Below are 25984 nucleotides of genomic sequence, written 5' to 3'. Positions count from 1 at the left end.
TGTCTTCATATCTCGAGATATGCCCAGAATTTAATAAAATGAATTGTGCTTTATGTGAGAAAAGGTTAAGAATTAAATGCAACATGCAATAGCAGCTGTACACATTATTTTACAAATGGTTATTCACATACTACTTTCTATAAGTGTCTTAATATCTCCAGATATGCCCAGAAGTTAATAAAATGAATTGTGCTTTATGCGATAAAAGGTTAAGAATTAAATGCAACATGCAATAGCAGCTGTACACATTATTTTACAAATGGTTATTCACATACTGTTTGTTGATCTTGAGTCCTTGCAGATAACAGTAGCTGCAGCACAGAAAACATGGCTGCCTTTACAGCACGCAAACAAAATTATGTACTAACTCTACTTTCTACAATTATATAGCATACAAACATACCGAGATAACCAAGTTATTAAACGCATTTGCATTTTATGCTAGAAAGATAAGAAATTGAATACTACACACTAGCAGCTATACAAGTACTTTTACAGATGGGTTATTCACAGGTCTGCATTTGTCGACCTTGAGTCCTTGCAGACAATCTAGCAGCTGCAACATAGAAAACAACCATGTGACCATATGGCTGTCTTCACAGCGTGTAAATAACAGTAAACAAGAATCATTTAGAATTATGTCAAAAACTGCCATACAGCTGTCCTCCCAGCATGAACCAAAGAGTAATTGAAATATTTCAGAGGTCGATACATGTTATTCTATCATAATCAGAAACATTCTGCTTTCCAATAACCAGAAAAAAAATTGTATGTTCTAGTTTTCTATTTTCTCTGTACGTACATGTATATCTTCCACCTTTCTTGAGATTTAACTGCATCAAGCATTTGCACTTGAGAAGGTTTAAAATAAAACACACGATAGCACCTCCACTCATTCTTTTACAGTTGACCTACGATCTGTTTTGTTGATCTTGTATCCTTGCAGCCAACTTAGCAGCTACCTGCTCTTTATTTAATGGCAAATAATAGATGTGTGGCTTTGCTCGAGTTTTCTTGAACAGATCATCAAGAGTATAAACTGCAGGTTCTGGTTCAGGGTCTATCAACAAATCAGAACAAAATTGTGAGTTATCTACTATATGCCTAGGCCAAATATCTTAAACTGGTGGAAGACACGTTTAACACAACAAGAGTGATCAACTGCAATAATCACTAAGATAGAAGTAGAGATCCTCGACTCATTGAGCAAAAGCTACCAATAAGATAAAAGCAGGGGGCAGATCCCATTGATACAGTATAAAAAATCAAATAAAGCATAAGAAATAACAACCACTGACAAATTAACTGGATGATATAAGAGCGAATAGAATGAAGATCATGTCAGAGGAATTAACATATTGATCATAAATGATTGTTTTAATAAATAAACAGCATTTTTTTAAACTTGCAATACTAGAGCAAAAATGCTACTATAAATCATCCATATAATCAAAGATAACATGCATAGCAAACAGAGAAACAAAACATAATTGTTGTGCACAAACCGCAGAAAGCAAACAGAAAGGACATGCACAGTTTAAAGTATCGGTTTAGCATATAATGGATCGAATTAAACTGAAGGCAACAATGTGGAACAAGAAAAAAGGCTTTTCATGTTGTAAAGCTGCATAACTAAAGAATTAGACAGGATGCAAGTAATCTAGTGAAAAGCCAGGAAAAGGAGTGTCAATTTGTGAACATTCATCATTAAAAACAACTATGACGATAAATTCAGAATTCTACATAATTAATACTTTGAGAAAATGAAAAAAAAATTGAACACCGTGACTCTTATATTACTTATAGTTAGAGCCTACAAGGTGACACAGCATCCTTGAAAATGGTTCAAGGTCCCCTAAAGGTAGCCTGAACAATATGAAGATGTCAGATGATATTTTTTTAAACTACGAGTCATACAAGTTATCAACAAAGAGGACACATAATAATGATCAAAAGAATATTGCTATCATATTTAGAAACTTCTGTTGGACTATTTAAATTTGCAAAGTAGCTATATTATTAATTGAAATAAATGGTACATTAAAACACTAAATCGACCATTACTAGGCTTAATGGTTTATAAAGCAGAGCTTTGTGTTCAGATATTTCATTACCAAATTTCTTCTTTACTCTATAATAGTTATTGTTAAGCCGAAACATTTCATTATTTCAAAAAGCGCTGATTTTTAATTTTCAATGTACTACAATTATTTTAATGTGAATGATGACATCTTTGCCGCTTACAGAGATCGTAACAGTGATGGCAAACTGGTGGCAACTGAAAACATCTCAGTTTTAATCCTTGAATGATTATATATTGTGATATAGCTATCAGGATTCAACTGTGTAGTTTTTGAGTCAAACTCATTGACTCATGATTCATGAGTAGTGGTTCACAAGAACCCATCTCTCATGAGAATGAATGGAACACTTAGCACTCATTGCAACTAGGTGATGCTCACAGAGGTGAAGCATTGGGACTTCCCGGGAGGTCGCCCATCCCAGGACTACTCCAACTCAAGCACGCTTAACCATGGAGTTTACTCCAAGGTTAAGCCCACTTGGCTTGCAACCCCATTTGCAAAACCTTCAGCAAGTGTTGTGAATAGGAAATACTACAAATCCTGTTGGGAATAATATATTTTTGAAAACATTTACAATACTAAAATTTTGAACTGTTGCAATGAGGCTATCAAGACTAATCACCAACAGTGAGCAGATGGGTCATGGAGAATAGTGTACAGCACAATGTGATAACAAAATGCATCAAAAGTCTGTGGGACTGTGGTCTAGCAGTAAGTTGCAGCACTTACCATTGTGGTAGCCCAAAAATACAAGCCTGAAGTGTGTGCTTCCTTGGAGAATTTTTTAATGGCTTATATTTCCCAAATTTGTTATTCTTTTCACATTTCTTTCCAAAATTATCTACCGTTTTAGACTAAAGAAAGATAAACCTCACTTTCAACAAAGCAATAGCATTCTTAAGATAATTTAACTAAATTTTTGTGGAACATATAGAATATCACGACATAACATAATAATTCATTATTTTAAAAAAGTGACCAACATTTCTGAACTTTTAATAACATATTTTCTTCAGATTTTCCATACTCCATGTGATGATGTGGTTGCTATATGCAATTTGTAATATGGAGATGATATGCCCCTGCAATTTTTAATATGAGACGATACGCCCCCTCCAATCTTCCACTTGAAATAGAAAAAGCAGTGAACATTGTGACCAGATAGCCCATTGAAAGATGAAATACCAGAGAATGATCAAGAGGAAGTTGTTGCTCATGGGGCAATAACCAACAAGTCATGGAAATTTGATATGAAGGCACAAATGCAGAATTGACGTGAATTTCAAAATGTGCTAGATTTGCTATAATAGATGGCTAAGAGTAAAGACAAAAATGCAGAGGCAAACTCAAGAAACATTAGACTGAGGTGCAGGGCAGATGACACTTGGCACATAACACGTAAAAACAAATAAAGATATTGGCAAGATGGAAAAATGTCAGATGAAAGATGGTACAAAATGGATATCAACTGCGAATACTTTTAAAAACTTACAAAGGAAAGAAAAAAGAAATTAGCCAAATAAGGAATGGTGACAAGCTAGTAAAAAATGGTTGCAGATGATTTTAGCCAATCCTAGACTCTGATATTACTTTTAGTGAGTTCCGAAAGCTGAAATTCAAGTACTTAAAACAATCACAAATCGTTAAGTCCTCTAACGACTAAAGTTATATAAAATTAATGTCTTTCTCAAAGGCAATCATTCTACCAACAAATCTCATCATCGATGGCTAAAGATATAAAGTTAAGAATTTTTTTTACATTAATTTAAATGGTTCCTGCCTTTCAGCTAAAGTGCATTGCGCTATCACTCTGCATATTTTTTGACAGACAAGGATAATACCAATGCATAATGAAGACACATTTTAAACATATAAATGAAATCAAATGCAATAGCTAACTAGAAGTTGCCAGCTTCCATTCAGTAAAAAGCAAGTATGCCAGCATTTCTATACATGCACTTCCAATTTTTTGCCTGTTATGGAAAGGTGAATATGCATGACTTTCCCTGTTATAAATAAAACCAGGAGGCTGCAAACAGAAAGAAATAATATAAGTAAATATTAAATATAGAAATTACCCTTCTTAGGCATCATGGTTGTCTTAGCCTTTACATCAGGCTGCAGAGGTGAACGAAGTGCCTGTGCAGAAGGTCCTTGTGGAGGTAATGGAGATGGGCCCTGAGTGATATCCTTATGCGGCACTGAGTTCCGAGTGTTTGACAAGTGGGCAGATTGGCTTTCACCATGTGACATCGCTTCTTCATGCTCAACGAATTCAGCAATCAGTAAGCGCCCTCCAATTATGGGCCATTTGAGGTTGTATAGAGCGTTTCGTGTTGCTACTGCTTCCTCCACAGAAGAATACTTCAAAAAGTATCAACACACAAATAAGACAATGCAGCTATGGGGTAGAGTATTTTACAATTATACCACACAAGTAAAATTTAAATATTCTATTGAACAGTTCAATGAATATATGCAGCAGAATTATAAAGAAATAATAAACAAAAGCATAGATAATGAACCAAGTACCATCCAGGAAAACAAAGTTTTAAGAGGTAAAATAGCATACAGTTACATAACAGTGTGTCTTTATCGGGTCAATCCAAAAGTATTTGACCATTCCTGTCTCTGAAAGAAGCTCTTTTAAGGCCTTAACTGTGAAAGGTCGAAGAAACCTTTCAACTTTTAGAGAGCTTGTAGGAGATCTATGAGATGGTGGAACTGAAAATAAACAATCACATAAGTTAACACAAAATTCCTTCCTTCAGCACACTTTCTCATGATACTCTATTAATGCCAAAAGTATTGAAAGCACCATATTTTTTAAATTTTAATCTGATCCCAAGTAAGGTATCTTATCCTAACGGAAAAATACAATAAATATTGCATAAAGTCAACCTCGGGAACCTAATAAAAAACATACCAATTCTTGGTTTCTGACATTCTCCATTAGAAACAGGATCAGCTTTCAGAGGAGGAGGAGCTGGTCTTGAGAAGGATGTTTTCTCAGCCTTTGACAGAGACTGGCTTGAAGAAGTGGCTGGATGTGAAACCAAAGGATGTAAAGATGAAGATGCAACAAATCCTTCTGCAGCCTCTTGAGAAATAATGTCCTTAAGGGTGTCAGTTGTCAATGGCCTAGTGTTACCAGCCTCCAACAAATTCTTCCCAGAATTCCAGCGCCGCTGTCTTTTTGCAGGTTCTTGTCTTGGCTCAACATCTAATGATAAAAATGTAACAAAGCAAGCAAAGTTTCAAGAATGAGTTTTAAAACTTTGCATATAGTAGCATGAAACCATGTAAATATCTACTGTTGTATGAGAGCATTTCGATACTATAATCCAAGTTTCAGCATCAGAAGCTTATTTCAAAACCAGAATATATTCAAGATTAAAACCAACCAGTCCTTTACATAAATATGTAAATTATTTAAAGTAAGAGTAGGTCATAAAAGACCTTGATCTGCAATCACACATGAACAAAGGAAATAAACTTCTTATATCTGCAATCATGCATAAACACAAGAATCTAGCTTCCTATTTCTGCAATCAGCATAAACACAAGAAACTAGCATGCTATATCTTCAATCAGCATAAACACAAGAACTAGCTTCCTGTATCTGCAATCACATGAAAACAAGAAATTAGAGAAACTATGTTACAGGATTAGCATTCAAAATATACATGCATGAGAACAAGAGCGGGTGATAACAGAAAAAAGACTATTTCTTACCATCAAGAAACCTCTTATTACAAGCCTTACTCAAATTGTTTTTTCTATATGATTTAATGAGAAGTTTGCAAAAGGTCCCTCACCCCTTACATCAGCAGGATACCACTTTCAACTCTTACTCTACTAGTAGGGAAACCACTTGCTTTACAATTCTACCAGTGGAGATTTCCCCATTCTTACAATTCAACCCATGGGGATACCACTCCCATGATCCCATCTCCTTGTTGCCTTCTCCAGCATCTCCACTGACTGCTCTTCCTGCAGGACTATCACTCCATCAGTACCTCCTTCCAGACTACCACTCTCCCCCTTCAATCCAGTAGGATTATTGCTCATCTCCACTCCTCCAGCTCCTCGCCACATATGCTCCTCCATCTCCTCCTGCAACTCTACAACTCCTCTCCACCATCTCCCTCTTGCATTCCTCAAACTCTAGTCTGCTCCACCTTCATCACCTGCAGGACTACCACTCTACCTTCCAACTGAAACAGGTCTACAGCCCGAGCACACCCACTGCTGCTAAGATATCAGTTGGGGATATTTGAACCTTGGTCTCCAACACGAGAACCAAGTGACCTTACCATTGATAACAGACTGTTTGACAAGTCTTACTCAAATTTTTAACTCATACTATTTGTTGCCTTTGTTATGACTCAAGTGCACAGTATGACTGCATACACGTCTTAGGAGAATTATGTTGAATCTAAAGATAATCTGGGAATTGTCTAAAAGATAACATCGAGGGTAGATGAATAGCCTGATGAGATAAGCTTCAAGCTCTGTATTCATTGGTAGATAATTCTGATGAAAGGGCAGACCCAAATTACACAATAATAGATCTTTAAGAAGGCCAAGGAGATCTAATGTAATATACTGTTTTACTTACAGCTTTACATTTTCTGTTTATTATTAAAGAAAGTCTTTTAAACTTACAGTGCTTGAACAGACTTAATAGTTATCTCCTAACCTCTAAATCTCTATAACTACCATATCAATTTTTATATGTTAGCAACAGCATTAGTACAGTTGAGAATTATTTTGCATAACAGTCATTCTGATATTTACTTCTACAATTTATGCTTCCTCAGGCTGATGTTTTGAACAGTCACAGTTTAATTATAGTAGTCTTCTGTATTTGTATAATCTTTGCTTTGAATTATAAACAGATAAACTATTCAATATACTATAGTGGAATTCAACAGAATATTATTATATTTACTGTTTATAATTAGGCATTTCAATGGTATTTTATATAAATTCCGATAAAGTGAAATGTGATTTTTAACACTGATTCAATCAAATTCAGCCACTGTAATATAGTCTAACATTTTAGGAAGAAAAAGAAAGAAGCTAGCAAATTTCAGGGGCGTTTTTAGACCAAGAAGCTCTAACAGGGTTTCCTAAAATAGGATCTTTATTTTTAATACAAACTCAACCACTTCTTTTATGTGGGAATTTCACAACAGGGATTCCAATAAGGATGCTTTTTGGGGACTCTTAGGCAAGAATTGATTTGTATAGGTGTATCAATATTTTGACAAACAAACGAGAATATTTTGGTTAGAATAATAGTAAATCACAAAGCATGAACAACCTTACCAGAAAAAAAAGTTTGCTTACCAAGTTTATGGATAGAACTTTTGAATTTCATTTTCACCACAAAGCCTAGAACAGTAAATTCTAGTGACACAGATTTTTGTGATCATGTACACATGTAAAACTTATATTGATGTATACATACTCAAACAACACATTCTATTCACTTCAGCATGTAAGAATACTCACACGATAATTTTTACCCAGCCATCCAGTTGCCATGGTGAAATATAAACTTTGAAAGCGTAATGGCTAGCAAAGTCGAATAAAATTAATTACATAATAGTTCTACAAGTCAAATAAAAAAGTGAGGGTAGAGAAATTACCTTGATTAATGCATTCATCCTTCTGCTTCTTCTCCATCTGCCCTTCAAAGTCAACATCCATTGGGACCAATTCTACAGTTTCAGTATGTCCCAACTTCCGACTCTCGGGATCCTCAAACTTTTTCCTTGGTGAATCTGAATCCATTTTAAAGTGTTGGTCAGGAAATTCTGATTTACTATTCCATTCATCAGTAAAAGAAATATGTAGTTTATTTCCACCCTCCATAATCAATTCATTTGTTTCATCTTCCTGCTTCTCATGTTCCCCTTTCCTTGTTTTCATGGTATGTTGATTATTACCTTCTAATACTTTTGCATTGGCTCTAGGTTTGATCTCGGATTCACGCAAGAGAGACTTCTGAACAGTGTTTTCACTGTGAGAAAAATCATGTTCTATAGAATCTTCAAGAGCTGAGATAATTTCCTGTTTTCTCTCATCGGCCATCCTTGAATCTGTTGCAAGTGATTGAAATGGACCATCTCTCCTGAAATCTGGAAGACTGACTTTGCTTTCCTGCTCGGATTCCTGAACACTCATTTTTATGCATTTATAGTGGTCCTCCATCACTTGATCAAGCTCTTTAGGTTCTCTTTCTTTAATGTTATTTCCAGAATCACATTCAGATTTGTGATGAGGTAGTTCAAAACTGCTCTCATGACTCTGGCCAACTTGGTATTCAACCTGCCCCTCACTGTAAGATGCTTGTTCGTGTTGTTGCATCTCCTCCAATATTTTGTTAGATGAAGTTAACATAGACACTCCATCACTTTGATATGTTAAGGCATTTGCTTTAGCCTCTTGGTCTTCACGTTTTAACTCATCCATTACAGTAGTATAGCTGCATTCTGCTTGATTATGTTCATTCTGAGCAGTTTCTAATATTTCTATGTTACGTGTTTCCTCAGGTTTTAACTTTCCAAAATTACAATGTGAACTAATATGCTGACTCTTCTCAGCTTCAAATTCTACTATTCTGGTTATCTGCTTCTCAGATACATTTATATCTGTCTCATTTGATTCAAGCCCTTTGTCAAATGATTGACTATTTTCTTTCTTTTCTGTCTCTCCTACTTCAACAGTACTCACACACATGGAATGATAGTATTCTTCTTCGTTCCGCTTGAAATGGTCATTTTCTACCCCTTCATGGTCAGTTTTCAGTTTAGATTTCAAAACATGTGTTGGAGAATTCGCGCTAATATATTGATTTTGTGCATGTTCAGGTTCCATATTCTCTCTACAGACTGCATTTGATTCCAACATCTGCATGTCTTTTACATTAGACTCACTTTTCTTCAGACCAACAGGATTTGATTCGGACCTATGCAAATCTTCTAAATTTAGATCAGTCTCACTCGACCCAGGCAACTTCCCACTATTGTTTCCCTGCTCTGTAATTTCCATTTTGTCTGTTTCCCTGGGAGGCTCACTCTCAACCATATCCTGTTCAAGAATTGTAGCTTCTGAATACTGATAATTATGTCCAAGTTCAGATTTAAAATCGTAAGGAGGATTTGTACCTACAGATTGATGTATGTCTTGAAAGGCAGTGACTACTTCAGATTTTGTAGGATGAATATAATCTGGTCCACTCCCACTCATCTTCAGATTTTCAGCTTTGTTAGCTGTCAAGCTGATTTCTTTTTCTTCCTGCTCCTCAGATTGATATTCACTGCTTGCTTTTGAATGAATTTGATCAACAATATTATCTGAAACATGGACAACTTCCCCTTTCTCAATCCTGCTTTTGGCATCTGCTCCAACTTTGTCCAGTACAGGATCCAGACCCTGGTACTGAATATGCTCTTCCAGTGTTCTAGAATTCTTCTCCAGCATGCTTGGACCACTATGACTCAATATTGAGCCTTCATCTGGTTTGGCTTCCATCTCATCTACAAGAATGGACTTCTGAAAGTATGCTACAAAACCCAGGGCTTCTGATCCACATACATCAGCAGCCTTTTCATTTGCCCCACAAACAGTCTGTCTGGTTTCACAGTCATCAGCTGCACCTTCCTTTCCATCATGGCAGAGATGCTCAGATCCAGATACCAATCCCCGAGGACTAATTTTGGCAGAATCAACATGTTCAAGATTTTCCTCCTTTTGGTTATCACATTCCCTCTGTTCTGGTTCCAAAGCAGATTCATTCCCTGCTTGCAACATGTAATCTGATTCTTGCCCTTTAATCTCTGCATCTTTACTTCCAAAATCACCATAATTTGCATGATCCTCAACTTGCTGATTTGAAATAAAATGTGCGTCTTTAGAGTCTGCAACCTGCAAAAGTGAATAAGAGCCTTCATTTCCAGTATCTGTCACAGATGGCAGAGCACCATATCCTTGGGTTGAATCTGCAACAGGCAGAGGTGAGTAATAACTACTTGATCTTAGTGCAGATGAGTCGACATCACTTGAACCTCGAATAGGTGAATTGGAACCACTTGAACCTCGAACAGGTGAGTTGGAACCATCTGGGACTTGCTGAAATAAGTAATCACTTGATGTATTGCTGAAATGCTCCTCAGCTTCTTTTCGAAGAACTTCTTCAAGTTTCTCTACAAGATCTCTCTTCAACCCTTTTGGCGTAATTCCTCGTTTTTTCAGCTCCTCTTTCAGCTCTGACACTTTGAGCTGTCCTGGGGTGCGAGTCTGAGGATCTGACATACCTCTGTCTGCACCAAAACTACCAACTAAGCTAGATCAGGAATATAAGAAGGAAAATAAGTATTCAGGTGGGCACCTGCAACTAATAGAATACTGAGACAGGTAAACAAAAAGGCAAGGATCAAAAGGGAGAAGAGCAAAGAAAATTATTTGACAAATAATGTGAAAGGGTAGTCCAGAAGATGAAAAACCAAATGATGATGCCAATAGTCAATGACATGTAGCTGAAGCTCCTTCCAAAAACTTTAACATGTACTCACGGATTCCATCCCTGAGAGTGTTAGAAAAGCCATGCAGGTTCTCATCAAAGATTTGCCTTTCCAAGGTAGGTGTAGTTTGTTGAAACTCGCAAAAGGCTTGCAGTCTGCGCTGATGTGAGCATACAATCTCCTGTTCAAGTCTCAAGTGCAAACTAGCAATTAAATTTGCTACTTCTTTCTCTTAAACATTTCCAACTATCTATTTTACTCTCAGGTTGAAAACTTCCATTGTTTATCAGAAACATTCCTCCAATTTGGCAAAAAAAATATTGGCAGCAACTGCAACCTGCCTTGCTTTTGCATTTAAGAATTAAGGTAAAAACTGATCAACTACTAATCAATCAGTAGCATAGCTTCAATGCTATATATGCTTCCCCAAACCAGTCACCAAAGGCACAAGCTAATCATTCTAATTTCTCTTTCAATTAGTAAAAATACCAAATGCCACCACCCTCATCCAATTAAAACCTCGGCATAGCATGCACACTAAAACCATTCAACCAAGAACTTCTTTGTAGCAATGACCATCTCCAATATCATATGCAGTTCAGTGCAGATTACTGCAGCATCCCCCTGCAATGTACAAATAACCAAACAAGAATGAATAAACAATTTAGAAAGAATTTAATGCCCCCACCTAACATAATAACAATAGATATGATCATAACAAGCTGCCAAGGATAATAAAAAAGTGCCCAAGGAAAAATAAATAATATTATGAAACTGAAATTAAATAAAGATTAGATTTAATAATGATCAAAAGGCATGTGAAGGCTTGTCTGTCATGAAAGGATAACGCATATAAGGAAGAACAATCAAGGAGAAGGGGAGAGCAATTTGGAAGACAGTTTATATTATTATCCTTTGTGGGACATAAACCATGGTTCAGCGACCTGAGGACGAAACACCTTAAGGACTGAAATTAAAGGATGAAAACCCCTTAATTTCCATTGCTGAGTTAGTGGCAAAAACCAAAGTTGCATGGACATGGATACAGATACAGATAAGGGTACAATATCGGATACAGCCATTTTTTAAAACGCCCAATATGGATACAGCTAGATACGACATTCATAAAAAAGCCATACACATATTAAACACAATTTTCTATATTATTAGAAGAGATTTTCGTTACTTCAAAAGCAATATAGACACATAATTGTTACATACATAATTATAAGTTGATTTAACAATTTACAATATGCAAAAAATAGTAGAGTTGCATTGGAAGATAACCCAAAAAAATGGGTTACTGAAATAAAAAAACATTTCAATTGTCTTCCTCATGTGGTGTAGATTTTGTTTATACCAAAAAAAATGTAAAAAATTGCATGATTGAAGTTTTTTTTATCAAGTTTAGGAAGACATCAAAATTCAAAAAATCAAATCACACAGTATCTGGAACAGTTGAAAAATCAAGGTTTAGCAAGTGTGTACAATATCCAACGTGTATCCATGCAATATCATATCCGTATCCGACATTCGACAAAAACCCCTGATTCAGGCAGATTTTAAGATATTTTGAAGGCATTTAAATAAAAAGGGATCACTGAAGATTGGAGGAAGAATTACGGCAGAGATAAGAAGATAAGTTCTATCTTTCTGACATATATGCTAAGCATTAAATCTAAACTATATAATAAACTGTTAAAACTACAATTTCTAGGTGATTGTATACTTATAATTAATTGTGCAACAATATTGTGAGTTCAATTTTATTATTTAAAGAAAAATAAGGAAATTTAAAAAGAAACACTACAAATTAGGGAAATCATATTTGATGTCCACAAATGACAAGAGTAGGTCAATACACCTCAAAAATAAAGCAACTTATTATAGCTAAATAAGGAGGGCTAAAAGAACTCTGGCAAACAAAGATTTAAAAATCTAAAAATTAATTCTGAATATGACTAAAACATTTAATATTAAATCTAAATTTGATTAAAAGATCTAAAACTAAATCTAGAAATAAAATATTAAAAATCCACCATGAAAGTGGTAACAACCCCATGTATTACAAAACAAACGTTCAATTATGTGCCAAAAGAAAATTTGCCTTCATGAGGAAAAACAGGTCTCTAAGATCCGCATAGCAGATGATTAAAGTTAAACAATAATTGATTAGCATAAATTGACCATAAATTGACCTCTCCTTCCACAGTAGTAACATTCAATGCGTACAGAAATATGTCCTGCGATAATCATATTTCCCCATTTTCCCTTCAGGGACTTCATGCCATACAGTCCAAAGCCTGAATGCGGTAAACTCCTAAGAGCAACAGCCTTGCCTAAATCCAAAGGGATGGTTGAGAAGAAGAATGATTGAGCTAAAAGTAGGTCATGCCCTTCTAACAAGGTGTGCCTCAAACCAAATTTTGACAGAGCAGCAAAGCAAAATCCAAGGCCAAGCAAAGGTGGTGTTGCAAGATTTCAATGGTTCATTTGTCAAAAAAGGGCCTTTCTTCTTGGGTCAAAAAAGTGAAAACTGAAGCTAAAGCGTTTGCACTTTTGAAAGAGTTGGAACTGGCTAAGGTGATAGAATGCAGAAAGTCAAGAGAATAGCGAGGACTCTCCCATGATCATTAATGAATTTTCATATGGGCAGATTAATGACTGGAAGTTGAGAAGTACAATAGAAGAAGTTTTGTTGATTCAGAAATCTTTTAGAATATCCTTATAACTATGCTTATGGTAGATAGAAGTTATGTTGATGCAGCAGAATTTATATAAAATATCCTTTAAAATTTCTATACATATGGAATGTAGGCATTGTGCCATTTGTAATAGTATTATCTTTTTTAAAAACACACAGCTATATTATCTTTTTAGCCTTGCCTAAACATGTATATCATTAGCATAAGTGACTATACTTGAGGTAGATGTATTAACTGATATGCAGCAAGACATGTTAGACCTTGCCCTGAAAACATGATTTTTATTCCAAGTACCTGGCCAAAAACTTTCCCAAGTCTTGGTAAAAGACTCACTATCCTAAAAAAATTGAAAACTTACCAATTAGAGATCTTTTCCTCTATACCAGTGAATGTTAGTTTAGCTCAGTCTCCCAAACACAGCAACCATTTAGTCACACAATCTAAGAAAATCCTTTTACGACCATATAGAGAATTTAAAGATTTTTAATGTGCTAATGCGGTGAATATTATCAGATGGTAGTTTATAATCATGGATGATCACCATTTCATGTAAACCATTAAACCATTCTATATTTCTTCAACCATAACCTTCATCATGTTCAAACCATTCCAAGTTGTTAAAATGAATAAATTAATCACCACATTAATTATTATTAGGTCTCTTTTCACACTAGCATGCTTAACTTACGAAACTCATGTGTTCTTTTTGTCTCAAATCATATAGGATTAGGACACTGTAATGATCTAACTTAATCCTCGCCTAGGGTCGCATTTAAAGTTTCTTGATCCTTTATTAAAGATAATTCATCGTAAATCAAAATCAATCTTTCATTATTGCATCAATAGAATTCTCAAAGTTTGAGAGAAAATCAGTTGCTTTTCATCTTAATTGATTGGTTTTTTTGGTTTGCAAGTGATTTGTGTGAGCTGTGTGATTCAAGTACCAACCCCAAAAGAATATCAAAGCTTTAAATCTATGATTTCTTCATGTGTATGCTTCTGGATTCAACTGTGTAGAACTTATGATATTTTGTTCTATTTTTTAAGAGAATTGGCCTTGGACAATCGAATGGTGCATCCTAGAGCAAAACAAACATCACTGTTATATCCAGAAAGTCCAAAAACTTTTAAGATTTTCTGTCCAAACATTGATATATTAAAGTTCAAAAAAATTAGGGAAAAAGATTTTCAGAGTCTTGAAAAATTGTGTTGAAAAATCCATACAACTATACGGATCCATATGGAATCTATATATAACTATACAATCATCATACAATAGCAACAATCCTACATTGAAATTAGATGTGCTGTCAAAAATTTGATGAAATTTTCTTTGCAGTGACGAAAAACAACAAAAATCCAACATTTTTTATATTTTTTTATATTTTTAGCATACAAATTGTTCGTGCCATACTTTTCCTATGGCAGCATTTGGCAAAGTCGACATTATCTTTTGTTAGCAACTTAAATCTCTCAAACGATTTCTGGTTTCCCAATGCTATTTTGCATTTACCAGTGGTCTTTGGGATTCTGACGATCCCAACACCGCCATCAGCAAACTCCACCAAGTAGTGCAAGCAAACATTGTAACAACCACCTCTCCTTTCAAAGGAGATCCACCAAAATGCTACAAAAGGACCTCGCAGCCAACCCACCACCCAAGGACTATCATAACTTTGCTCGAGATCAACCCAATCACCACCCCAACCAACAGTGTGATTGAAGAACCATTCACTCGCCACCACCCAATCACCCTTTCACCACCAAACAACCACCTACCTCTGTCATCATACCTAAAAAGACATTATTTTTGGCATAATAACATAGACATTTTGGAATCAAATTTTTGAAAACAAATGGTCATCAAAAAGCTAATTTCAAAGACATTCTGATGATGCTGGTATTTAATACAAATTTTGTTGTTGAGTTGTATTGCCAATCGAAGTCAAATCATCATTTTTGGCTTTTAAGCTCATAACCTTTTGCTTGGATCTCCAATTTTCATGATTCTTATCATATTGGAAAGGTATTTCAAAATCTAAATAGTTATCCATGCACTTTAGTCTTTTTTCCATAATCTGCCCTAAGTATCTTCTATTTAGTTTGTCATTATTTCAGATTCTAATTGACTACTTGCAGATTTTATTTAGTCTGTCATTATTACACATTCTGATTGATTACTTGGACATCATGGCACCTAAAAATATTGTTTGAAATATCCTATTGTGTGAATTTTGATAGAATTTAGGAATTTGTTTAGATATATGCTTGTCGTTTATTTCATATCCTGAATATTCTTGTGCATGCAATGATAAGAACATGCAATAAATGAAAATAACAGAATTTTCATAATTTTGGCACTTATTACAATAGCATTTGATGCTCCAATTATTCAGAAATTTACAAACAATACATGCAACACATACCCAATTCTGCAATCATTTCTGAACATGCCCTATAAGAGGTCCCCCAAGCTAGAAATATCGTATACATTCATGTAACCTTCAATCTGCAACATGGCTCCATTATTGTGTCCAAACCCCAGCCGGAACTTCCACAAATCGGCTTTAAATTCTGCAAATAAGCTCAGTGATGAACTCTGAATGAATCCACCTCACAAGTAGCATTGGGTTCCCGTCCAACCTACAAATCTCCAAGGGGTTTCATCCTCAGAAATGGCTGTCACTGTTACACCAGCAACTAAGGAGAAATTATCAAGTATCAAACCAACATATCATAATATCCCCCTTGGAGAAGGACGAGACTCCTTTATAAAGATTTCCCAAACCATTGGTGAGCTTCCACTCTCAATGTGGGATTAAAAATCACTTTATTTTATTTACTCCTTATAAAGTCACTTTATGACTTTATTATCATTTTTATAAATAAAGTCACTTTACTTTTATAATTTCATTTTATAACAAAAAAGTAATTTTTCTCACCAAATAATAATATAACATCCCATAAAATAATATTCCACATTTTATTTCTCCACCAATAGAAATTAATGATGTGACCAGCATATTATCCCTTATATCTCCTAATTAGCCTATCAGGATGACATGAAATAGTCTAATCAACTCTCGTGTGATCACTGAAGAGAAGGGGACATTACAGTCCTCCCTTCCCAGAGATTGGTTGCCCTCAAGCAATCTGCACCTACATATTGAAACCAAATGCCTGGATCCCATATCAACCTCAAGAACACTGCTCCACCAAAACACTTCACTACTCTGATATCAACTCCAATACACCACAAACCATTAAGCAACGCAATGGAATCCATGTGAAACAATACACCCAATTGATCAATACTGATGTTATATCTCATACCAGCAACAAACAGGATGGCAATGCTGTCATCATACCAAGGCAAAGGTAGAAGACTCATCTCATGAGGATTTCCCATCAAGTAATCTTGTTCCCACACACTCCAATGCACACCCATAGCTGATGTAGACCCAAACAATTCTGAAAATGTAGTGATCAGCCATGTACGGCAGTCAATTATCACTAAACAACCCATGTCATTTGTTTCAAATGCCAACCAATAAACAGCTGTACCGTCACAAGAATTAGGTGCCAACATCAAATTTGCAATGTAGATGCCATCACCAACACCCAAAGTCAACTCATGAGTGGTTGGTCCACTAATAGTAACATCCATAGAATCATTATGTCCATCAATAATATTGCCAACATCAACAAAAAATTCAGTATTAGAAGGCTCTCGCTCATCATCAACTATGGAGTGGAGTGTATACCAAATCTGTTGCAAGGGAAACTTGGCTTGTTGGGCTATCAAATTAGCTTCCTTTGCCTTTTCAGCTCTTTGTAACCACCCATCACACATATCTTGTGTCCTTTTAACATCTTCCATGGTATGATGTACAAAATTAGAACCTTTGTGGCTTGAATCCACAATATATACTTCATGTTTGACACTTCAAACTTGACTGCAAATGCTGGAAGACTCGACAATACAATCATCTTCATGTGTAAGGGCTGTCAACTCATGATTCTGCATAGGTAAGGGACTGTTGTTCCAAATCAGGGAATCGGTCCTTTCTTCATACATTTGTGCAATGTCTTCATAAATCTTAATCACCTCTCCTTTCATGAGTTGATGGTCATCAACAAATGCTGGTTCACTACATACTGAAAATTTTGAATTGCCTTCACATAGCTGATCAGTTATTGCTGAATTGGCAAACCCCAGGACATCCCTGTGAACAATACATGATTCCTCTTTGCCTAAACCCTCATATGGCTGAAGTGAACTTGTGGCTTCTTTAATCTCTTGGACAACTTTATGCCTAGTCAAAGAATCATGATGGTTTGATGTCAAAACATAAGTAGACTCTTTCAGTTCTCCTTGATTGGTTAAATACTTCCTCAAATCTGAAGCAGTAAAGTTTTTCACCACACATTCTTCAATGGGATCCATTGTTTCCACCTCCTTGTCCATATCCTCAACATATGTAGCTGCATGCTCAAGTAATGGATCATGCAAAATTAATGTACCGTCGTTATTATACATAACCGAATCAGAATTAACTTCCTCCCTTTCAGCAGCATTACCACAGCTGCCACAAATCTCATGTGCCTCTTCTTCAAATGAATTTTCAGCATTGGAAAGATCTATATGCTCATCATTAGTGACTCCAATGTGTTCATTGTTGTTATATCTCTTATCCATCTTCTTAGCTTCTTCCAAAAGCAATTTCTCTAACAATAATGACATATCTGATTGATATTTTTGAAATGCTTGAAGGAAGTCCACCATAATCTGTCGACTCTTTACGCAATCATTCATACCGTTCATATGTTTTCCCATATGTCAGTCATTTCTTTGAAGACTTATACTGTCCTTTCTATCCCTTTCTTTAGGTGGTGAGGCGAGAAGGAAAGTAGGTAACAATCTCCCATCTTTAATTTTAGCCATTGATGTAACCTTTTATACCGTTGTTGTAAATGTCTAAAATAAACTCTGATTTGTACCCTCAAGCGAGCAGGTTCACTGGCTCTAAATAAGGGTTGGTCCACTAAATATGATTCCTCCGTTCCCTAGCAACATACCTCTAAGTTAATTAACTATCACACATGAGTCAAAGTACTGACATGCAACTCCAACCCACTAACATGCAAGGCTCCAAAATGGCATGCCAACTTCTAGGTAATCACAAATCTAACATGCAAAGTAAACCCACTTCATTAAACTCATCAAAGTAAACATGCAACCATCGAGGTATCCACCAAACTAACATGCAATGCAAATCCTCTAACCAGAACTGCTCGAAATTAACATGCAATGTTAACCCTCTTCATGAACTCTTCCTAAACCAACATGCAATTATCTGGGTATTCACCAAATTGACATGCAATAACATCTGACACGTGCAACTGCAAAATCTGACATGCAGTGTTGAAACCCTAACAGGCTGGCAAGATCACCAGCTCTGATACCACTGAAACATCCTATTGTCTGAATTTTGATATCATTTATGAATTTGTTTAGATATATGCTTGGCGTTTTCTTTCATATCCTAAATAATCTTGTGCATGCAACGATAAGAACATGCAATAAATGAAAATTAAAAAATTTCATAATTTTGACACTTATTACAATAGCATTTGATGCTGCAATTATCCAAAAATTTACAGACAATACATGCAACACATACCCAATTCTACAATCATTTCCAAACATGCCCTACAAGAAGTCACCCAAGCTAGAAATATCATATAAATTTATGTAAACCTTCAATCTGCAACATGGCTCCATTATTGTGTCCAAACCCTAGTTGGAACTTCCACAAATCTGCTCAAAATTCTAAAAATAAGCTCAATGATGAACTCTGAAAGAATCCACCTCACAAGTAGAGTTGGGTTCCTGTCCAACCTACAAATCTCCAAGGGGTTTCATCCTCAGAAATGGTTGTCACTGTCACACCAACAACTAAGGAGAAAAAATCAAGTATCAAATCAACATATCATAATATCCCCCTTGGAGAAGGACGAGGCTCCTTTATAAAGATTTCCCAAACCGTTGGTGAGCTTCCACTCTCAATGTTGGATCAAAGTTTGGTAGATCTTTGAAGACTCCCATATCTCTCCATTCCAGAATCATTCTACTAGAAATTGCCTCATTTTGCTTGATGATGCAAACAGCAGGCACCGTCTATGGAGCCAACAGAATGCACCAACCCCATAGTGTATTTATAAGTTTAGACTTATAAATACACAATGGGGCTGGTGCATTCTATCAGCCCCATAGCCAGAACCCAAACAACATACCTTTTGATGATAATACTTTAGAGGACCTTGAGTATATGGCAAGTCTTACATGCTTAAAACTTTCAATAGTACAACGACATCTTGCTCTCGCTTCTTTTATCAAGATCGCATCTCCATCTTTTGTTGCTCCTAGCGAGATTAGTATTGCTACATCCATGGCCCCTATTGGTTCAATGCAACAAGGCACTCATCATCTTCCAAATACAACTACTTAGGATTCACATCTATTAGACATTTTATCCTTGTTTTTAAAGTTCCATGTTGCAAATTTGGAGGATACATTTGAGGGCATCCATCTCCTCTTGGGTGACAGCCACATCATTGTTGTTATCCCACCATCGCTATCTTTGAAGCTTGTCATGTCCCCTCCCTGATCATTATATATAACATAGATAGGACAATTATTATTATTAATATAATATTTATCAACGATTTATTAAATATTTATTTATTATTAATAATATTCTTGAAATATTCAAATAAAACAAATAATAATAATATAACATAAATAAATAAATAAAAGTAATAATAAAATATAATATTTATTAAGACAACTAAAATGGAAGAAATCTGAACAAAGACAACATCCAAGCATTGAGAATCAAAAGCAATTAATGGACATTGATGATCATATTAATCATCATGCAAAGAGTGATTAAATAAAGAGCAGTATTTATGAAGACGGGTCTAATATATTGGGGTAAACGGCGATGAATATATCTCAAGAAATTGATTAATGTTGGAGAGTTTAGGAATACCAATTAATATACCAGTATCAACACCAGTCAACAGAATCGATGACCTCACTAATTACCGTTGCCGACCTTAAGGGATGGAAGCACAGCAGTTCAAAGTTGTGTTTAAACAATAATAATATTTTGATCGATAATAATATTTAATCATATTAGTAAAAAACACTTGAACGATTAAACAATGGTAATTAGCACTAACAATAGCAATGATGAGAGAGCGGCTTACTAGTTAGTTGTAAAAAGAGTTGCATTAGACCTAAGGGTGTCACCGTTACAAACAGTTAACTAGTTAATAAGACACGTCCTCTCTAACATACAACCCTTGGTAAGAGTCGTATCTCTACAACAGCAAACAAGGAATATAAAGTTGCCACCTAATAATCATAAAGGGATCGAACAGGAAGGGATAGGCAGTAACATATTTGTTCTCGGGGGTATGCCTAGGGGATGTGTTTAATACGTATGCCTAGCCTGATAATGTCTGTATGCAGAATCTAATAGTAATATTAATATAGATTGCAATACGTATGAGTCATATTTCATTTTACATATAATGGCAGACCAGATCTGACGCATGTCAGATCTGTCTGCCTTTACAACCACAGTTATTCTAATAACTAATATTATTAGGCATCCAGCATGGATAGGAAAAGCCCGGTGATAGTCGGATGCTCAGTAAGGGAGGGTAGAATGATTAAGACAGGTAGGGAGAAGGAATATATAGGATCTGCAACCATCGAATGGATGGAATCAGATCAGAACTGTTATTAAGTTACAGGTAGTGTCCTCCTCGTCCTTAGAGGTCTGCATAGGGACATGCTTAGTATGGATGATTAATATAGAAGGCCGCTGATGTTCCTATGCAGGATTTAATAATATTATGAATATTAATAATTATATAATAATTATAAATTATTATAATACTATCTACTGACTAGTCTGCAGTCAATAATATCTGAAAATAGAAGGAAATATACGATTATATATAAATATAGATACATATAACTATATATATATAATGCTTTGATCAGACAAATAAATATTAGAATATAAATCTAAAGAATTCTTAAGTTAATATCAGGAAGAAGAATATGTTTTTTTCTGTTATGTTGGGAAAAGAGATGTTCCTAATAAGGACCATTACAATTGGTTTGACACTTGCATTAAGAACTATAGATGTAAGATAGATGAACAATTTATTTAATAATAGTTAATTGATTGAGCTGCATAATATCACTGATTTGATGCATGTTAAGGTGGAATTGTCTCCTAATATATTTAATTCGAGTTATAAGTATATTGAAATAGATTAATTATGGCTAAAACATGCCTTAATCTAGTAGGGGACATTACAGAGCTTGTTCTACATCAATCTTCAAAGAATTTTAAATTGGCATCACCTAATTGTAACATGTGGACATTTGAACAATGTTTAGAGACACGTTTGAATTGTGATTAACTATTTATTCAGATTGTGGAAATGACTTCTCCAACACCATTGGATCTGTTTCTTCCTAAGGGGAGAAATGTTGTTTGCAGACAATTGACCATATTCTATCTTGAGGCTATCATTATTGGCACATGAGCTACTTCTGTGTGGAGTTGGGGAGGGGTGGATTTGTAGTCTCATTATTTCTCTCTTGTTGGGAGTATATTCATTGTACTTATGTAACAGAAGCAATTCTGGAGGGTTCATATGAGTCCTTTCATTAGTACGCATTTATTTCATTTTTCTCTCCTTTGGAGAGTTCTTTACCACGCGGTTTTCCCCTTTTCTCCAATTATGAGAGCTTAATATGTTTATACATGGGTTCATCATCAAGCCTTGTATCCATGAATCCATACATGAATTTATGAGAGACTTATATGTTATACATGGGTTCCTCTTCAAGCCTTGTATCCATGAATCCATTCATGAATTAATAATCAGTGCATTTTAGCTACTCCCTACATTGCACTTAGGGGGGGGCATTAGAGTGAAAAAGGTAATCACCCAAGGAAACTCGAGGACAAATCCCCGGTTTGAAAAACCCCATCCCCATACCGGGGACATTTCGAGGACTTGGTGACAGCCAAGGGACATCCCCCTTTCTACCCTAAATCAGAAATGGCATCCCCTTTTCCAAAAACACCGTCCCCTAACGCCGAGGGAGTCTAGTCGTCCCAAGGATGGCCGAGGACATCTTGGACATCCCACAACAGTCCTAGGGATGGCCAGATGTCCCCAGCGTCGGGGAGACTTCAGGGGGGGGAAACACATTCAAGTTGCAAAAAAATGCATTTTTTAATTGTTTTGTGGGCCCCTACCTCCCAAGTTGCCCTAAAAGTCATTAGGCAAAAAAACTGGAGCAGCAAGAGGGTTTGAAGCAAGCAGCCACGGAAAGAGGAGCAGCAGGATAGAAGGAAAAGAAGTTGAATCTACAATGGAATGTTGATCCCGAAGATGTGACCAAGGTTGATGAGGAGACACCAAAGAGATTGGTTGGGATTTTGTTGGATGAGGCGGATGTGGACCATGACAGTGGTAGAGACTCAAAGGACTCTGATTTTGATTTAGTGTTAGGAGCTGCAAATTAAGGGCAGCAGTGTACTTTGTTTTTTTTGTATTTTCATATCATTTTTGAAAATGAAACCATATGCCAGCAGTGTAGCATTTGGGCATTTCGTATGTTACTTTTTTAATATCACATGCATATAGATAATGAATTCTGAATTATGAATGCATATTGAGTATTGACAATGAATTTTGAACACAAATGTTTGTATGTTAATGCTTAAGGTTCTAAAATGTTTTCAAATGCATGCTATATCCATGTTTTCATATGAAACATTTAAAATTTCCCTATATATTTTAAATTTTCCCTATATTTTATATAGCCATCCCCAAAATTGGCAGAAAAATCTGCCATCCCGAAAACCCCTCGCCATGTCCCCTACTATCCCCGTCCCGGAAAATCGAGGTAACATTGTAATCACCTAATTTAATCATTATTAGGTCCCTTTTCACATTAGCATGCTTAAGATTACTTAGGTCATCGACTTTTCGGTCTCAAGTCATAAGATTAGGACACATGTCATGATATAGTTTAATCATCACCTAAGATTTCTTTATCCTCTATCAAGATAATTTATTGTATATTATAATTAATCTTTCATTAGTGCATCGATAGAATTCTCAAGATTTGATAACAAATCAAATGTTTTTTCTCTCTTCTAAGATAGGTTGTTTTGGTTGCAAGTGACTTCTACAGGTTGTGGGGTTCAAGCATCAACTCCAACACATGCAATTACATCTTATAGTTATAGGTTCATACAAATGTGAAAAACCGACTGTTTTGCTTAGAGCTAAAAACTTTGCTCAAATTAACACCATTAGCTTTAAAGGTATTGGATCTAGCAGTTTTTTATTTTACTGCATTCACTTTGACAGCTTTCACAAAAGCTTAGATGGTGAAAACGACGAGTAATTACAATTTAAGGAAAAAAATCTATATGATTTTACTCGACATAGATTTTATTAAATAGTGCAATAATTATAAATGGATGGTACTTTTGCAAACATGGATGATTTTTTCATGTAAAGCTCCAAAATCCTAATGTTCCTGCTTGTTAAAGAATTCCAGCCTCCAGGCAGTTATAGCTTCCAATTCTTCAAACATGAAACTGTACTTTAGTTTCACTTTCTACCAGCATTTGTTGCTGAAATTTGCTCTACACTTCTAAAAACGAGACCAGTGTACTCAGAGTTGATTACTCAAATTTTACGCATTTGCCTGTGATGGAGTTAGCTCCAACCGCTTCTACTTGACCATGTCTGCAACTTTACTCAAATTACTTAGCTTTAAAGGAGTTGACCCCAGCAGCTTATATCCACCATATTTGCTCTAACAGTTTCTACCAAAAAAAGCAGTAAACGAGATACAGAAAGGAGGGGGAAAAAGCCTATTGAAAACGCATGGGTATTTCTATTATTTTTTTATTTTTTTAAAAAAACTTATAATTTCGGGCCAAATTAGTTTCCCTCCATAAAATATAACTTCCAAACATTTCTTTCCCAAAATTACAAGGTATTAAATTGAAATGAAACGTAATTCCCCCGACGATACAAAAATACTATTTTTCAGACTAAAAATTTACTCAAAATTCGCCACTATTTCAGTAGATTGACATTCTTTACCATTTTCGAGAGTTTTTTGTTCGAACTCGGCATAATTTTACACAAAATGAGAATTATTCTTTCCCTGAAACGAACAAAAGGGTACAAAAGAATATTTCCCGCAGAAAAAAATGCCGAGAGCTTTTTGATAAAGCTTTTCCAACAATAACATCAATTGCTTCAGCAGTTTGACATGTTTTATCATAGACGACTGTATTTAGTTCAAATTCATCAATATTTGAATGTAAATGTCACACTATCCTTCACCGAAGCAGAGTAAAAGTGATGAAAAACCATTTAAAACGTAGAAAGAAAAAAATGAACATATTTGACTAAACTTCTCTTGACAAAAATTCATCAACTTGCCTCTCGCAGCTTGACGTGTTTTGGCATATTCTACAATGTTATCTTCGAGTTTAAAGTTAAACTCGGAATCATGCCAAAAAAAATTATTTTCAAGAACCAAAAAAACAAACCAAATTTTCAGAAAAGTGAATTTTCGCAGAAGAAAAAAACACCAAACCTATTGAAATGAGCTCCGGGAAAAGAAAAAAATTGCATAGCATTCGACTGATCCTATTCGCCCTCGCATATGTTCTCCCGTCTCATTCTCCTTATCGAGTCTATTGCCATTATCTTTACTGAACTAGGGTTTGCAACCGACTGCAGCAGGTTTTATTACCAGGGATTAGGGTTTCGAACTCACTCGTTTAATAGCCTCCGGCGGGGGATAAAAAATGAGTGAAATTTTTATTTTTTTTTGTAAGTACTAAAAGTGCATGTCTTTGTACCTGCCTTATCTATTCTTAAAGTAGACGTGGCATGAGTGGATTTGATACGTGGAAGATTTTAAATTATTTGAAGACTGAATTTTTGTTTTCGCGTTGAGAAGTGGCTTCAATGGCCTCCGGCAAGATATATTGGTGAATTCTTTTCATTTTCCCTTTCTTTTCTTCTCTCTTTCTTTCTCTTCTCCCCCTCCTTTTTCCTTTTTCTTCTTTTTTTTTTGTTTTGTTGTTGTGGGTAAGGGGAGTCAAAAAGTTAGTCTAGTGGTGGTCACTTAGTTGTAAATAGAGCAACCTTTCTATAACCTCTTCCCAAATCTTATATAAACGATATGTGTGTCTGAACTATCTTTTAAGATAATACTCAATTCAATTAATTCAAAGGCTTTGCAGCATTCTAAGTCAACAAGGGGAACTTCATGAGACTCGATTGGTACTTTATGGCTACAAAACTTCAATTGGTTAGTTCTTAGGTCTCCTACTATTGTAAAGGGATCCTTGACTAGCTTTGAGACTCAATAATGATGTAGTGAATAGTTGAATGCTTCCATTAGGATGGACAACAAAGTCCACTAACGTAGGATCCATATCTTTCTTTGGAAGCTCTTTTGGAATTGGGTTTGCTCAATCGCCCTACTACATATGTCATGTATAGAGACAATGGGGTTCAG

General features: G+C 35.5%; 1 protein-coding gene across 6 annotated transcripts; it reads right to left on the bottom strand.

Moving 5' to 3' along the window:
• Positions 1-174: 174 nt before the first annotated feature.
• On the bottom strand, positions 175-25280 carry LOC131048979 (uncharacterized). 6 transcript variants are annotated; one of them, XR_009106643.2, is made up of 7 exons: positions 25052-25280; positions 7742-11242; positions 5011-5307; positions 4657-4808; positions 4163-4448; positions 803-1060; positions 175-311 (listed from the first exon to the last, which is right to left on the bottom strand). XR_009106643.2 is itself a non-coding variant. In XM_057982961.2 (7 exons), exons 2-7 carry the CDS (start codon positions 10407-10409, stop codon positions 912-914), a joined length of 3387 nt encoding a protein of 1128 aa, XP_057838944.2. In that variant the 5' UTR covers positions 10410-11242; positions 25052-25280; the 3' UTR covers positions 409-911. The 6 variants fall into 6 exon arrangements, 4 of the variants coding, with proteins under 4 accessions (XP_057838944.2, XP_057838942.2, XP_057838943.2 ...); XR_009106642.2 differs by lacking the exon at positions 175-311 and adding an exon at positions 409-556; XM_057982961.2 differs by lacking the exon at positions 175-311 and having other exon boundaries at positions 409-1060; positions 7742-7876; positions 8042-11242.
• Between the last annotated feature and the right edge of the window lie 704 nt (positions 25281-25984).

The sequence above is a fragment of the Cryptomeria japonica genome, chromosome 4 (assembly GCF_030272615.1).
Source record: "Cryptomeria japonica chromosome 4, Sugi_1.0, whole genome shotgun sequence".
Taxonomy (NCBI): Eukaryota; Viridiplantae; Streptophyta; class Pinopsida; order Cupressales; family Cupressaceae; genus Cryptomeria; species Cryptomeria japonica.
The sequence above is the reverse complement of the archived record's forward strand: the minus strand, read 5'-3'. Positions and strand labels throughout refer to the sequence as shown.